At 37.2% G+C, this 18047-nt stretch overlaps 1 protein-coding gene across 27 annotated transcripts in view; it reads left to right on the top strand.

Moving 5' to 3' along the window:
• LOC138744384 (protein CC2D2B-like) overlaps window positions 1-18047 on the top strand; it is a 127610-nt gene that overhangs the window by 90559 nt on the left and 19004 nt on the right. For 25 of the 27 annotated variants that reach the window (XR_011345467.1, XR_011345466.1, XM_069900470.1 and 22 more), the window contains 7 exons: window positions 52-255; window positions 1863-1952; window positions 2296-2409; window positions 7697-7831; window positions 9163-9282; window positions 9600-9658; window positions 17332-17509. Coding sequence is in view for 25 of the 27 variants with exons in the window: in XM_069900470.1 (XP_069756571.1) it covers window positions 52-255; window positions 1863-1952; window positions 2296-2409; window positions 7697-7831; window positions 9163-9282; window positions 9600-9658; window positions 17332-17509 (900 nt within the window). In the remaining 2 variants the exon portion in view is untranslated. Of the gene's footprint in view, window positions 1-51; window positions 256-1862; window positions 1953-2295; window positions 2410-7622; window positions 7832-9162; window positions 9353-9599; window positions 9659-17331; window positions 17510-18047 lie in introns of those variants that run through there. The other 2 variants (XM_069900476.1, XM_069900478.1) reach the window with 2 other exon arrangements.

Here is an 18047-nt window from a genome sequence, read left to right as displayed (position 1 = left end):
TAATGTTTCTTAAGGTGAACTTTACTGATATATTTTTTGACTTTATTTTAGTTAGAAACAATAGAAGATGAAGAGGTTTTGCACTTGGCATTCACATTTGTAAAGGAGATTCATAATGTTTACCCAAAGAGAAGAGTTGTTGTCAATATTATTGACAGTGAATGCAGAGTCAGTATCGCTACAAGATATATCAGGCCACTTTGTCCACCTCAAGAACTGCTTGATGTATTTCCGGAAAATCCACAGGCAACTTTCGTACGTCACATTTAACTATGTATAGAACTTAAGCTAGCAAATAACGATGGAGACAAGAATACTGAGATATACTAAAAGAGATGCCATATACCATGCTGAGCTCAGTAATCCTCAGTTTCACCCACCTTGCATCACTTCTTTCTTCCCCTGCAACCCTAATGTGCAATCCTCACACACACACACACACACACACACACACAGCTGCATGTGCCCAATAAATTTTTTAAGACAGCACAGTACGGGTCCTTCCGGCCCATGAGACCATGATGGCCAAATACACCAATTCACCTATAAAATTTAAAAAAAACTTAAATTATCTCTACAATTTTTATTTGGACTTGCACAAAATTTTGGTTCCTGATTCTAACTTAAATTATAATTAGTCCAATTTTATTAATAATATCAGATTGATGGATTTTTTTAATAGCATTTCTTATTCTGGTGCCTCCTTTTAAAATTTGATACTGGTGAATTTGGAGGAGTGAGAAGTGAGATTGGACTGTGAAAGAAGTTTTCTGAACTTATGCACAAATTACATAGACGTGATCTTAGAATTAGAAGGGGGTTAAGTTTGGTTAAGTTTAGTTAATAGCAATAAGTTAAAGTTTGATTCTATTTTTATGTTTTAAGAAGATTAAAAGTAACTTTTGTTTAATTAACCATTTGTTTTGGTGAATTTATATTGCTGCTGGATTTTGGGGCCCCTTGTGCCCATAACAGAGGTACCAACTGAAATCTCATTTGTTTAAAGGTATTTGCAAATACCTTTATGATGAGACATAATAGGAAGGCCAATATAATTTTAAGGCAGAGACCATTTGTCAACAATGGTTATTGGTTACTTGTATCACAAAGATGAAATGATACTGACAGTTGGATAAATTGTAATGAGGAAGTTGAAATAAAATAAACAAACAGCACTCCTCAAACTTTTGGTTGTGAGATAAGAATACTGTTGACATGATAGTTTAAAAGTGGGAAAGTACAAGGTAAAACAAAAGTAAACTTGCACTATGTTTACATTTACTAACATGGTTTAGACATGAACCAAAAGTATGGGCCTAATGTACCTAGTGTAAACTGCACCCCTGCGCACTTACTCCAAGTCCCTTGCTCTCCATCGTCAATAGCCTAAGAGATGGCAACATTTTTTTTCCTTCTGTTGACAGGTAGATGATATCTTTTCAACTTCACAAATGCACCCCACAAAATTTTACTTGTTATCTTAACTTATCTTCATACTTTCAATCATCCTACATTCATTTCAGACTTGCCATCTCTTTACAAAATTCCCCCAAATGCCTTCTTAGAATAATTGTCTTTTATAAATGATTACATTATACCAGTGACATCATGCTTGCTTTTGAGAATGAGAGCTGCAAGTAATTTTATAATTATTTTGACATGTAAAACTTGGATAGTCAAACATATTGAAATTTCTTTCAGGTTTCTTATCTTCTATTGACCCTACCAAATTTTGCTGTCAGAATTGCTAAGTACTTAATTGAACAAAACCATTCAGCAGTTTTTAATATAAGCAATTGTATCCATTTCTGTACTTACAGTATAATCAACACATAAATAATTGGTACATTTTTTCACTTTAGAATCTTATAGCTAGATTTGTGTCCTTGATTCCATACTTACCAGACAACCTAGGATTTTCAGATGCATGCAATATTTGGCTGACATCTCAGGTAAGTAGAACACCACAGATAATTATGTATTTTAAGAGGAAGAATTATAAAGTCATCAATTACATCATTAACACGACTGTGATAGCTTTATTATTAATAATAGTTTGCAAGAGAACTAATGGTGGTCGTCCATTACTGTTTTTCCATGTGACCTGTTACATTGTTGTAGTCATTATAAGCATTTTTGTAATTCATTCATCAGCACTTTTTATTGGAATATAATTTGCCTAGGTGCAAAACAATGGGGTTGTAAATGTAATAAATTTTCACAAGTGATTTACTTGAATAAAGTTTGCTTGTAGATAACTAATTTATGTCTTCAATTCATCTCGTTTTCTTTCAGCAATTTCTCAATCTAATACTTGGAGGTAAAGAGGATCACGCTGTTCTTCTTTGTAACTACTTTTTGTACATGAAAATGAATGCTTTTGTACTCTTGGGAACCTCGATTCTCGAAGTAAGTTCAACTTTTAAAAGAAGTCACAGCCAGAGAAACAAAGAAGCATTTTATTTTTAAAAAAATACATAATATTGGTTTGAAAGTAATAGATTAAGAAATGAGGGTCAATGGGTAAATCTAGGGGCAAACCTATCTCCTTCTAAGGCAGTTGAACATGCCATGGTCCACTAGTGGCAATGACAGAGCAATATTTTCAAGTCAAAGGCAGTTCTATAAAAAACACATCTTTATCTAATTTAAAGTATTTAACATTTTTAAACACCCACATGGAAACACGCTGTGGCTCACCACTGATTGACAACCACTGTTTTAATGATAAATCCTTCTACTCTGTGAACTCTCACAGTATGATCTTGAGCTTCTCAGTACCATCTTGAATGTTTCTTCTCCACTTTTAACAGACATGGGCCAGAGTTCCCAGGAATCAAAGGAATCCTTGAGTACATCTTTGTAATCTTTTCTCTGACTGACTGGTAATCAGAGAAAGAGATTGCAATAGGGTAACTGTTTCAGGGGTCTGCCAGAATAGCTGATTGAGAGTGTCTAGCTATTTAATGCTGGTTGTTGGTTTGGGAATAGATTGTGACATTGGTTTACTGTTCCTTCTCGTTTATTTGGTGGATTAAGATAATACATTGTTGAGAAAAAGTAATTGTGTGGATGGTGGATTAAAAATGTAAATATAGATGTTAGATTAGAAATATAGATATGAGAGGAGTAATGGAAAGTAGGACAAGACATTTGAATAATTTTCTCAGAGCCAGAGATATGGATTGTGAACATCAAACAAACGGTTGATGCTGAAAACCTAAAACAAAAATAGAAAATGCTGGAAGCACATAGAAAGTCTGACAGCACTTGCAGTTTTTGTTAGAGATTGAGTTATAATGAAAGTTAGAGTTCGCAGATTCTTGCTTCTCCTTATCATATTTAGTTTTGAATATGTCAAGTTTATGTTTTAATATTTAGTGAGGAAATCCCTTTATAAATTTGTCTTTATGAAGTTGCAAGAAAATTTATTGGGCATGAAATTAATTTTGCAATGATCTACATAGTGGAATAGAGAGACCAGTTATATTGGGCTTTTGCCTAATGGAAATGTGATTTATGAGAATTGTTCATCTCAGGGTACCTTCAGGTATTGGTAAGGAGGTTTAAAATTTTGGGCATAGTCAGGTAGGGCATGAAAGGACAAGAAATGTAATTTAGTGGGTTTGATTAGAAAAGGTAGTCAGGAGAAGCAAACAGGAAAAGGAGAGTGATTTTGAGGGGAGTATTAATCTAGAAAGGAACAATCAGATGATTGGTTGGGGTGAGAGTTCCCACAATGCAGCCAATACCAGGAAATCAGCTTTCTCCAGATAGCACAATGAAGTTCTTGAGTGACAAATGTGAGTTTCATTTCCTACAACACAATGGGCACTTGTTGGGGAAGGAATGTGTCTTTCTTTTACTGGATCTTTACATGTTCCAAACATGTTGGGATTGTGCTCATTTCTGCACATTCAGTTCCATGATGAAGTTCTTAATCTAATTCTTGGAGGTAAAGAAGATCATGCAGTTTTTCAAAATAATGCATAATTTAGACTAACAAAATTTGTGACTTTACTTAAGAAAGTTAGACAGGCAGTCGAGCAATTTACTTGTTTGTTTTCTTCAGCATAAAGTGATTCAAAATCAATATATTTTCCAGAGTAAAATGAACAGTCACCATTTCTAGGTACTTTTAATATCACTCCAGAAATTCAACCAAAAATTTCCCAGGGTAATTGGCATGTGATCAGATGATACATTTCTAGTATAGCATCCTCATATGTTGACATCAGTACTTGTGCTACAATGTTTTCCAGCCTTCATTTGAAATTCAATCAGATTTTAATTAGGTGCTGCTGTTGTTGCCACCCATTGACTTATCCAGGTTTTCAAAACACTTTTATTTGCAGATTTGATTTAATAGTCACTAATAGTCTCATTTGAAATGTTGCCACTTTATTCCACAATATTGTCGTGTCTGCCTGCACATTAGAAAAATTGTTTTGCTTCATCACTAATGATAAACAGCAATGAAGAAACGTACAGGAGGGAGATAGATCAGTTAGATGAGTGGTGTCACAACAACAACCTTGCATTCATCATTAGCAAAACCAAAGAGATGATTGTGGACTTAAGGAGAAAGTAAGAAGAACACAAACCAGTCCTCATCCTCAAGGCTCAGCAGTGGAGAAGGTCAACAGCTTCTAACTTTTGGGTGTCAACATCTCCAAGGATCTGTCCTGGAGCCTCCATGACAATGCAAGAACAAAGAAGGCTCGCCAATGGCTATACTTTGTGAGGCTTTTGAGGAGATTTGGTATGTCATTGAAGACTCTCAAAAACGTCTACAGATGTACCATGGAGAGCATTCTGGCTGGTTGCATCACTGGTATGGAGGAAAAATCTCCAGACAATTGTTAACGGCCTGTGACATCATGGGCATCATTTTTCACTCCATTGAGGGCATCTACAAAAGACAGTGACTTAAGAATCCATGGCCTAAGATCCTCAGACTTTCTAACAATACTCCTTGCATTAAAATAAACATACCTGAGAAAATTTCTATCACATACAAAACCTATGATTTCTGTCTATACATGCAGTTCTCACATGACTTTTATCCTTCTCTTTCTCACTAACTACTCTTAACATACTGGTTCTCCTCTCCCTGAAGATATAGTTAAAACTCATCAGGATAAGGCTTACAAATCTACCCACAAAAATATTAATCCCCTTCCAGTTCAGATGCAATCTATTCTGTTGGTACAGATCCCACCTTCCCTGGAACACAGCCCAGTGATCTAGAAAATTGAAGCCCTCCCTCTACAATGTCTCCAGCCACATGTTAAATTTCCTTTTCCTCCTATTCCTAATCTCTCCAGCACTTGGCACAGGAGGCAAGCCTGAGATCACCACCCTGGAGGTCGTCTTCTTCAACCTAGTGCCTAACTCCCTGAACTTTCCTTGCAGGATCTCCTCACCCTTTCTACCCATGTCATTGGTCCCTACATGAACCACGACATCTGCCTGATGATCTGAAATATCCCGTACCCTGGCACCAGGGAGACAGCATACCATATGGGATTCCTGATCTCCTCCACAAAACCTCTCATCTGCTTTCTAACTATTGAATCTCCTATCACTACAACCCGCTTCATTTTCTCTCTTCACTTCTTAGCCACGGCACTAGACTCCATGCCATTTGAATGAGGGGAAATGGAAAGACTCATTAGGTTCTCTGATGAAATTTAATGTAGAGACCAAATGGGAAAATGCTGGTTCCTTAAATACTTCAGTGCTTAACCTCACTGGATTCATAGAATCTACTGAAGCATGAGGCAACTTTTAGCTGCATATATTTCATAATTATATCATAACTAAACTATTTCTTAGAAAAATATTTCTCCAAAGTTGACTGAACAGATTTTGATTTTGATTTCTCATTACATAATTTCCAATAGCTAGCGATCACTTTTTCTAAATTGCTGCGGACTGCCATGCTTCTTTCTACGTTAGGATCCATATTTAGATAAAAATCCTTGGCAGCTTCAACAAGTTCAAATCCTTCAAGTTCTTTTATAATGATTCACCCTCTTTGACTTCAGCTTCTTCAAGTGCACAATGCTTATCGAGATGAAGACAATCATTTTTGCTTAATTCTTATATGCAAATCAAGCAATTCTCACACATTTTCTGTATCCATGTCAAAACCTATGTTACTTCCATCATCTTCAATTATTTTGTCCATAGGATTGAAGCCAAGAAAATCATTTGCACAATGGGGCAAAAGGTATTTCCAGACTGCTCCCATATTGCTGGAAGTAACCTCTTGCCATGAAAGTTTAATGTTTTCAATAGCCCGCTTTATATTGTATTTCTTCCAAAATTCCATTTTCTCTTGATGTTGCTTGAAATGCTTGTGCAAAATTCCTTTGAAGATAAAGTAATTGCTTTTCTTTTCCTTTTAATATCACTGTCAGATTCTTTTCTACATTTTCTTTTATCCATATTTAGTGGGGGAACACACTGAGTTCAACTGTCATTTGTGCATATTTTATTTAGGGGCATTCACATGATCTCCTTGTAACTCGAGTTTTCCAGAAATTTCCAGAAAGAACTCATGGTAACTAAATTATTACAGGAAATGGTCACAGTTTTACAAATCACAGTAACTGAATTTCACATTGATTGAAATAGTGTATAGCAGGGTTTACCTGTAAATAATCTTAAGAAATGACTATAAAAGGCTTTAATTTCAGAAAAGAATTTCTAAGAATATTTAGCACATATGTGCTTGTTTCCTCCTTTACTACTTCAGTAGTTAACTCGTCTTCCTCCTCCTCTATTTCTTAACTGTATCTCTCTGATGTGACCTTGCAAGAGCAAGATGGTGTCTTTGTGAAAATTATCTAGCGCACATTTTATTTAGTGAAATCTCTTCATCAATTTGAATAGGATCAATGAAAAATACAGCAAGTATGATTAAAGATTGTCCAGTTGTTGCTCAACCAAAGATCTCTTTACTTTCCTCCAACATTTTGTTTGTTAATCAATTGTGTTTGAGTTTAATCCTTCTGAACTGTTTAAGCAGGTGTGTTTTAAATGTGATATCTTCTGCTACTGCTGCTAGTTCAGCTGTTGAAAATACTGCCCAGTATAAAATACTGGATACCAAAAGTTTTGTTTATCTCTCTTGATACACCTTTAGTAAATAATTTTAATGTATTAGACAAACGTTCTACCAAATAAAAACCCAATGCTGGAGAAACTCAGCAGGTCAAACTGTACGTTATATAGCAAAGATAGAGATACATGACCAACTTTTCAGGCATGATCCCTTCACGAAGGTATGAGCCTTTCTATTCAGGGTGATTGCTCCTCCTGTTTATGCCAACTAATTATTTTTATTCCTATTTTGTTCATAGTTTAATTCACCTCAGCCCTTTTATTGCACAAAATTGTGAACCCATTTCAGACATCTGCATCCCACAAACATATGGAATATTTTCTCAATTTGTGATGAACCAGAAGGATGATGAAAGGAAATGCCAATTATTTATTTGATCGTAGTCTCAATAGATAGAATCAGGTGTAGCTAATTACTCCCAACATTAATGCTCATTTCAGTAGGGTTTCCTTAATTGCATATTCCAGTAATTTCAACCTCTTGTCCTTAGGTTTGTTCTTATTTTAGGTTTTGAATATCCTGATTCAAAAGGTATTCCGACAATCTTAAATATTCTATTTAAAGGGAGCAGCAGCTTACGTCATTACTCAAGAGAAAATGAACACCATGATTTGGAATCCAGAAACTGGGGAGTGTTTTGAGCAATTTAATGCTTTTTGTCCATTGCAAAGTGCTGATTGTTTGATCAATAAAGAAAATGTGAGTATTCTTGAAAAAATTATATTAATTATTCAAACAAAAAGTATAAGGAAGTTATATCCACTACATTTTTATAATTATTTGCAATTTAAATCTCATGCAATGGAAATTTTATCTGCATGGTGTATCTGATAATGAGCATACTGGGAATTGTGTACAAATGCCATGTATCTATTCAGGTTGTCCAAATAGAACATTAAATGAAGTGGACACACTTATGCTATTCACCAGTTGCATCACCATTGGGAAAGAATGTATGAAAAATTGGGCATTAACTTTATAATATAATATATAATTTTAGTAGTGATCAGACTTTCCCATCTAATCCATTTTGTCCCTTTCATCTTCCCTTCTGTTCTAAAGCATTAACATATTTTGGCATAGTTGGTGTAGTGGTTAGTGCAATGCCTTTACAGTGCCAGCAATTGGGACCGGACCAGGGTTTGAATCCTGTGCTGTCGGTAAGGAGTTTGTACATTCTCCCCATCTCTGTATGGGCTTTCTCTGAGGCTACAGTTTCCTCCCACCATTCAAAACATACTGGGGGTGTAGTTAATGAGGTGTAAATTGGGTGGCATGGACTCGTGGGCCAAAATGGCCTGTTACCATGTTGTATGTCTAAATTTAAATTTAATTTGCAAGTTACAACATAATTAATTTATTTTATCCAAATTATGAATGTAAACCAAGGACAGAAGTGGTTGCAGTACTTAAAAACATGCAAGACAAATAAAGCATAAATATTTTTGAATGGCTTACCTTCTATCAGAATCAGCTCTAAACAAACATATACAGGTAATATATGTTATGATCTATAGTGATTGAGGACAAATATGTTGAGGACAAGCATGTAAAATCCCTGGAACAACAAACTGAAGGGAGAACTCAAATCTAAACAGAAAATATGTGTAAAAAAGCAGCATAAAGAGAAAACAATGAAAACAGGTGAAAAAAATACTTTATATAAATATATGTTATAAATACTTCAAATTAATGCACAAATTAAGGTTGAACACAGCACAAAAATAGCAAATTGCTGAGTACTTCATCATTCAAATTATCAGTTGTATCAGGCATTGAGTAGGTTTTTAAGGGTCGCCTACATATCATTTGGCCGTCCCACTGTTCTCTCTGACTTAATAAACCCATGGTCTCTTGCCTTCCTTTTCTAAAATTCAGCATTGGAAAAGCTAAGCAATATTCTAATTTTGACAGGAAGGCAAGATAAACCATCGTTAAAGGCCTAAATTATTGCATGATACATATAGTTATTCTATGATAGAAATAACATGTTTACATTTTATATTGAATTTGAAAATATGTTCTTACAGATCTGGTTTAATATTCAAAAGAGTAGCCTCCCTATGAAAATAAGCTTTGACATCACAAAGGAACATAATTGGCGGCCATTTTTCAAGAGTTCTCAGCATTGTTCATTGACTTCTGTGCAGGTGATTTATCATTATTCATTTAGAGTCCTACCAATTTCATTCTTTCCCAGAAATCTATCCACAATCATAGGTAATAACTATGCTCAGTTATAGTAACTGTAGATAACTATTCACTTCTGAAATTTGGTTCTATTAACATCAATGATCTTGAAATAATATTTATTTTCAAATTTAAAATCATGTATTTTGAAGCTAATTTTAAATTTAAAAAAATATTCCTATTGTTGAACATATAAAAAATGGTCTGACACAATAATATTTTAAAAAGAGTTTGAACTTGAACAAATCTGCAATGTGTATGCATAAATATTTTCCAGCCACGAGAATTAATCTACTATTCAACTGAAAGAAGCTTGGTAGATGAATTACAGAACAGGTAGGAACTTTTTTTACTGTCATGTTGTTTTTCCAAAAATTATATTATACAATGTAATGACAAAATTTTGACCTATGTAGCTTGAGTAGTACAAAAATGCAGTGACAAGTGTAAATACAAGCAAAATTCATTATTAAGATATTATGGACAACAAAATGAAAATATGAGAAACATACTTGCAAGGCTAACTGTAAAGGTTTCTGTAAATGTATTTAAGAAAAATCAAAGTGGCCAGGAAATGTATAACTGGTAATAAGGAATTGGCAGAATTAACACATGAATACTTTGCTTGTCTTCAAAGTAGAGAAAGATCTCTAAATACCAGGATACTGTGAAAACTGAATTTAATTAACATAACATAATTAAACATGATGTTTAACATCAATGAAAGAAACAGCTAATGCATTACCAATATTCTTTTGATAATCTCGAAGCATAAATTATGCTGTTGAATTGGAAAAAGTCAAATCTATTATTTAAAAAGACTAAATCTTCCTGCTTACTGCCCTTCTGGGAAAAACTCAAAAAATGTCTTTCAGGATTTACTGAGCACTCAACTGATCAGGATCATTAATGACGTGAACATTGAGCTATGTCTGATTAATTTGGACAGTTGTTTAAGGATAATACTGGAGTTGTTAATAAGGGAGTTGTTAATGGAATTACCTATGTTGTTTTGCAAAATTCATTTGAGAGGTTCAGATGAAAAAAGTAAAAACAGAAGAAGAATAACGAGTACTTGGTTGAATGTACATGAGAAATCAGTATTGTGGCCATGGCTCTTTATCGAATTGATTATGGTTTCATGAAAGAGCAGAGTTGAAATCAATATTTGTCGATTAAGCTCAATTGGGAAGCACAATAAATGATCCAGATGGGAATATTAAAAGACAAAGGAATATGAAAAGTCTTCTCAATTATGTATACAAGCTGAAAATGAATTAAAATAAAGTTATGAATATAAACTTGTGTGGCAAATTGAGTTCAAAGCCTGAAAATAGTTTGTGAAAACACAGAAATGCTGGAGGAACTCAGCAGGTCTTGGAATATCCATAGGAGGTAAAGATATACGACCGATGTTTTGGGGCTGAGCCCTTCTTCCAGTAAAATACAGGCAAGTGTCTGAATTAAACGGCTGGGGAGAGAAAATGATCTGGAAATTGAATCACAGAACACTATTTTTTAATATTATGCAAATTAAATTGAATTACAGAAGACTAGTTTTTAATATTATGCAGATTAAAGTTGATTACATAGAGATCCATGTATTTCTCAGAGCTCGAAATGCAGCTTTCAGGACAGGGGACAAGTTGGGACTAATATCAGCCAGGGCTAAAATCTCCCATGTAATTTAGGAGGTTAAGTGTGGGAACCTAGTGTCAGTGTTATAGCCTTGTCCCTCCACTCCATCCTGACCCAACTGGAGAATGACCCATCAGATGCCAAGCTGCTATTCATTGACTTAAACTCGGTATCTAATACAATCATTCCGCAGAGGCTGGTGGAGATGTTGTCCTCACTGGGACTCAACAACTCTCTCTTGAACTGAATTCTGAACTTCTTAACAATAAGACCACAGTCTGTCCAGGTTGGCAGCAGTTCTGCTCAAAATACGTCAATGTTCAGAGATGTGATGTACAAGGATGGACCAACAGCAAGGGCCAATTTAATATAAAATTACAGTCTCATTTTGTTGCAGGTGTCCTAACATTTAAAAAAAATACATGGGAGTCCTGGTTCTCTGCTGGCTCACAGCAGGAGTTCACAGCCTAGTAAAGGTCCACATTATCTTAAAACAGTAAGATTCCTCCACAGGCTCTTCAAGGATCTTTTGGGAAATCATTCACTCAGACACATCTACAAAACCTGATACTCCAACTGTGCAATGAAAAGAAACACTGCCCTATCCTTCTAATTTCAAAGGCAAGAAGACCTGCACACTAACTACTTCATTGGTTGGATAATAATTTTGTCAAAGACACTAGAACCATTTATTTGTATTCATTCTATAAATTTCCTAGGTTTGTTATTTCTTATTGACTCATGTACATCAAATCCACCCACTGTAAAGAACTTCAAATTCCTGGGTATCAACATTTCTGAAGATCTATTCTGGAGCCATAATGTCAATGCAATCATGAAGAAGACTCACCAGTGGCTCTATTTCATTTGGAGTTTGAGGAGATTTGTTATGTCACTAAAGACTTTTGCATTGTTAACAATGGCATGAAGCAAGGCTGTGTTCTCGCACCAACCCTCTTTTCAATCTTCTTCAGCATGATGCTGAACCAAGCCATGAAAGACCCCAACAATGAAGACGCTGTTTACATCTGGTACCGCACGGATGGCAGTCTCTTCAATCTGAAGCGCCTGCAAGCTCACACCAAGACACAAGAGAAACTTGTCCGTGAACTACTCTTTGCAGATGATGCCGCTTTAGTTGCCCATTCAGAGCCAGCTCTTCAGCGCTTGACGTCCTGCTTTGCGGAAACTGCCAAAATGTTTGGCCTGGAAGTCAGCCTGAAGAAAACTGAGGTCCTCCATCAGCCAGCTCCCCACCATGACTACCAGCCCCCCCACATCTCCATCGGGCACACAAAACTCAAAACGGTCAACCAGTTTACCTATCTCGGCTGCACCATTTCATCAGATGCAAGGATCGACAATGAGATAGACAACAGACTCGCCAAGGCAAATAGCGCCTTTGGAAGACTACACAAAAGAGTCTGGAAAAACAACCAACTGAAAAACCTCACAAAGATAAGCGTATACAGAGCCGTTGTCATACCCACACTCCTGTTCGGCTCCGAATCATGGGTCCTCTACCGGCACCACCTACGGCTCCTAGAACGCTTCCACCAGCGTTGTCTCCGCTCCATCCTCAACATCCATTGGAGCGCTCACACCCCTAACGTCGAGGTACTCGAGATGGCAGAGGTCGACAGCATCGAGTCCACGCTGCTGAAGATCCAGCTGCGCTGGATGGGTCACGTCTCCAGAATGGAGGACCATCGCCTTCCCAAGATCGTATTATATGGCGAGCTCTCCACTGGCCACCGTGACAGAGGTGCACCAAAGAAAAGGTACAAGGACTGCCTAAAGAAATCTCTTGGTGCCTGCCACATTGACCACCGCCAGTGGGCTGATAACGCCTCAAACCGTGCATCTTGGCGCCTCACAGTTTGGCGGGCAGCAGCCTCCTTTGAAGAAGACCGCAGAGCCCACCTCACTGACAAAAGGCAAAGGAGGAAAAACCCAACACCCAACCCCAACCAACCAATTTTCCCTTGCAACCGCTGCAATCGTGTCTGCCTGTCCCGCATCGGACTGGTCAGCCACAAACGAGCCTGCAGCTGACGTGGACTTTTTACCCCCTCCATAAATCTTCGTCCGCGAAGCCAAGCCAAAGAAGAAAGAAGAAAGACTTTTGCAAATTTCTAGAGGTGTACCATGGAGACCATTCTGACTGGTTACATTGCAGTTAGGTATGGAGATGCCTATGCACAGGATAGGAAAAAGGCTACAGAGGGTTGTGAACTCAGCCAGCACCATCATGAGCATTAGTCTTCACTCCATTATGGATATTTTTAAGAGGCGATGTCTTAAGAAAGCATCCTCACCACCCAGGCCATCTGGAGATCCAATATTAAAAAAACAGCTTTTTCCCCTCTGCCATCAAATTTCTGAATGGACAATTAACTTACAGACACTAACTCACTTAAAAATTTTTTTTTGCACTAACTATTTAGTTTACAGAATCATAAATTATTGCAATTTTGTACTTGTAATGCACAATACTGCTGCCGCTAAACAACACATTTCATGTCACATAGTCATGACAATGCACCTGATTTCTGTTCCTCCTGGGTTTCCTAAGTCCTGTACTATCAGATATTACTTCTGTAATGAGATAAAGTACATGATAGTTTTAGAAATTACTTTAAAAAATTGCCTTAGTTTCTCCACCCCCAACCTTGTTGGAGTCACTGAAAAAGCACCTAATTTAAGGGCATTGAAACCAACCATTACATAAATATAAACAAAAGAAACATCCTGTCTTTCTTTCCCATTTACCTTAGGAATGTCTTCTGTTCAGAGACGATGACTAGAACATTAAACACTACTTCAGCCATGACCTAACTAATGTTTATGCAGATCTTGAATGTGTAGATGAGATTCTGGTTATTTACCAGGGTTGAAAAAGAGTAGTTATGGTTCAAAAAATAATGGAACGTGTGCATGATGAGAAAATACCAGTGCATGTGGTATGTTTGAATTTCTGTAGGCCTTTGATGAAGTGCCACATCAGAGTTTCGTGTAATTTGCCAAAGTTTTATAAATTTTCAAACTAAAACTCAATTTCCAGTAATCAATCACAAATTACAGTTATCAATTATATACAAAATACACTGTTGAGTCCAAGCCATTTCCCCACACCACAGTTATGCACAGCATTCAAGACACCCACAAAAACAGCTGGTCATAGGCTGTTACTTTTTTCTTGCCTCCTCTGCATCCAGGGCTACAACTATGCTTCTTTCATCCCTTGACTGTGCCAGATACTTTATACTCAGCAGCCTGCTTATATTGACTGCACAAAAAATGTATTAATTTGGGCAAATGTTTCGCCAATCTATATGGCAGGGCTTTGGCAAGTATCTTATTGTCCATATTTAATAAAGAAATGGTCTATAAGAGGACAGTTTCAGTGGATCCCTGCTTTTTTGAGAATCACCATAATAATTGGTGTCAAAAAGGATTCTGGGAGGGTATGAGTCTTAATTGCCTGGTCTACCACCTCCATAAAAAGAGGTATTAATAAATCTTTAAATTCCATGTAGAACCCAGGTGGGAACCCATCCTCCTCTGGAGATTTGTTAGTCTGTAGTAAACCCAATGCCTTTCCCATTTCTTCCTCTGTAAAGGGGAAATCTAACCCTTTTTGTTCTTTTTGAGCTAAATTTGTTTGTTCTGCCCTCAACTGCCAGGATAGGACTTTATTAACTCTCACCCCAATTTGTTATATTTTTGTTTTGACCTCCTTAAGGTTCAGACTGTTTATGTTAAAACATATCTTTCTTATTATTAGCCATTGCCCCAGAGACTCTTCCCAAGTCCATGTTTTTTCCCCAACAGCCTCCAGACCTAAAAGTTTCTCTCAGTCATGGTGATTCAGAAGCTTCACCAATACCAAACATGGCCTTTGATTCTCCCTTCCCAAAACCTCTGGTAACCAGCGTTGAAAGAATGCCATGGGATCCCTCCCTTCCTTGCCTTCCTTCAACCCCACAATTTTTATCATGTTCCTCCAGCTACGATTCTTCAGAGTATAAATTCTCTGCCAGATGTGTCCCCTTTCTGCCCCCCACGTGCTAACTTCCCTCTCCAATTTATTTATTTTGTCTTCATTATCCCCAGTTCTTTTCTCCACTTCAGTCATCTTTCCTGTCAGTCCAATTAGGACATTTTCCCATCTGTCCATTTTATTATAAAATTCCCTAATTTTTTTGCTTAAATTTCTGGCCAGTCTCTCCTCCATCCCTTCCCTTGGGCTTTACGATGTTGTGTAGTGAGGGCTCTGAGCTCTCTCTCCCTCTTGCCGACATCATCTTGCCTGCCAACTTTTCCCAGCTCTGTCCTCCTACTGCAGCCTCCGACTTCCTCGTCACTTCCCTCCTTGCTGGATTCACTGCTGGAGCCATCTGTCATTGCGGGTCTGAGGTCTCCCTCAGACTTGATGGTAGGGGTCAGACTGGGGTAGTGCAGATTGTTACTCAGATTAGAGGTCTGTAACCAATGGTGTGCCACAGGGATCCATGCTGGGTCAATTGTTTATCATCTGTGTTAATGATTGAGCTGAAAATGCAGTGGTGTTATTGTTAGTAATGGCGATATCATAGACACTGAAGAAGGTTGTCTCAGCTTACAACAGAATCTAGATCAGCTGGGAATGTGGAGACAGGAAAGTCAGATGGAATTTATTCAGACAAGTGTGGAGTGATGCATTTTAGGAAGTTAAATAAGGACAGGACAGGACATTCCTGATATGTGACAGTGCTCTGGGGAGTGTTGTATAATAGAGGGAGCAAGGGGTACATTGCAAAATTCCCTTAAAGTGACAACCAGATTGACAGGGTGATGGAGATGATCTATGGAATGTTTGGTGTAATTGGTCAGGGTATTACAGGGTTGTCATGCTATAGGTGTGTAAGATATCTGAAGCATTGCATGCAGTTCAGATCACCTTGCTATGGAAAAGTTGGAACTAACTTTGAGTGAAAGCAGTAGAAATGATTCACAAGGATAAGCTGGGACCATTTTCCCTGAAACAAAGGAGGCTGAGAGGTGACCTTACAAAGGTTTATTAAAAGAACAGCACAATTTGCATAACAGTTAGCATGACACTGTTACAGTACCAGTGACTTGGGTTCAAATCCGGTGCTGTCTGTAAGGAGTTTGTACATTCTCTCCATAAATTGCATAGGTTTCCTTCCACCCTCCAACACCATACAGTGTTCTAGGTTAATTGGGTATAATTGGGCAGCAAGGGTCTCAATGGCTGGAATCAGCATCTACCATGTTGTAAATAAACAAAAGTCATGAAGGGCAAAGATAAGGAGGATGGTCACAGCCTTTCCCAGATTAGGGGAGTCTAAACCTAGAGAGCATAGGTTTAAGGTGAGAGGTGAAAGATTTAAAGGGGACCTGAAACCCACGCAAAGGGTTGTGGATATTTGGAATGAGTTGCCAGAGAAAATAGTAGAGGAAAGAACAATTACAATGTTTAAGACATTTAGACAGGTACATGGTAAGGAAATGCTTAAAAGGATATAGACCAAACTTGGGCAAATGAGACTCTCTCAGTTATCTATTAGCTGGTTGAGTTGGACCATAGGCCCTTGATTCCATGCTCTATAACACTATGACTCAAATGGAACTGGCATTAATATACTGACATGGATTAAAACTTGGATGCTAGAAAACAAGAGTGGGAAGAAATGGGTCTTTCTCACAATGACAGTGAACACTGAGGTACATCAGGGATCCGTGCTTTGTCCTCAGCTATTCACAATGTATATCAATAATTTGGACGAGAAAACAGGACGTGATGTTTCTAAGTCTTCTTACAAAAAGACTGTGTGGGATTCTGAGTTGCGAGAAAGATGCATAGATCTGGAAAGACTGGATCGTTACATGGATAGGAGGGGACTAGAGGGGTATGGTCCGGGTGCTGGTCAGTGGGACTAGGAGGGTGGGGATTTGCTACGGCATGGACTAGTAGGGCCGAACTGGCCTGTTATGTGCTGTAAGTGGTTATATGGTTATATGGTTATATCCTTGAGTGAGTCCTCAAATATATGACAGATACAGAAAATAACATTTTCTTTTGTTGTATTACACCAACACAGACCTATAGATGGTACTTTTCCTTTGGATGATACCAAATCAAAATTGTCAAAAGGCTTTTTTTTAACAGATTGATAGAACATGAAATACTTGGCGACATTGACTCATTGAGGCGGAGACCATTGCATCCTATTGTATTTGTTTGTAAAATATTTGGTTGCTTTTTCACAAAACCAGATATAGATATTTAAAACTGCATCTTATTCTGCCTGCTATTTTCAAAAGTGGTCATGTATTATACTCTTTGCCTTTTCACTTTGACTTAGAATTGAATGGGCACTAAAGAATAAAATTATGGAATGGAGAGCTCAGCGCCCCACCCGATGGAATCGTTATTGTACTGGAGTGTTTCAAAATTTTCTTCCTCTTCTGGAGAAAAACCTTGGTCGCTCAGTAAGTGAAGAGCAGAGCACAGGTTTAGAGAGCCTTTTAAAAGACTACAAGGTTTGTATGGCCCTTCACAACAAAGCATATATTTTTAATTAAATTATTATTAATATTACAAATTCAAAACTTGTATATATGCTCCAAAATTTGGAAATTTAAATTTGGTAATGAACTTATCTTTGTTAAGATATAGAATTTTAATATCAGCAATGAATTCTCATTGTTAGCAGTGGATGCCAGATAATTATTTTTGCCCGTTCAGTTTGAGGGCTGACAATAATTTGCACTACATTATTCTCACATTTTTATGTTTCTGATCCTGTGACCTCTGAGTATGATTGTTTGGGAACTTTTTTTGTTTTCTTTTTTTCTTCAGGATGTGGGCATTATTGCAGGGGAAGCACGTGTTTCTCATTCATTATTGCAGGGGAAGCATGTGTTTCTCATTCATTATTGCACGGGAAGCATGTGTTTCTCATTCATTATTGCAGGGGAAGCATGTGTTTCTCATTCATTATTGCAGGGGAAGCATGTGTTTCTCATTCACAACTGCCCTTGACAAGATGATAGTTGATAAACCACCTTCTAGAAATGC

The sequence above is a fragment of the Narcine bancroftii genome, chromosome 10 (assembly GCF_036971445.1).
Source record: "Narcine bancroftii isolate sNarBan1 chromosome 10, sNarBan1.hap1, whole genome shotgun sequence".
Classification (NCBI taxonomy): Eukaryota; Metazoa; Chordata; class Chondrichthyes; order Torpediniformes; family Narcinidae; genus Narcine; species Narcine bancroftii.
This window is presented reverse-complemented; position numbering and strand designations above follow the sequence as displayed.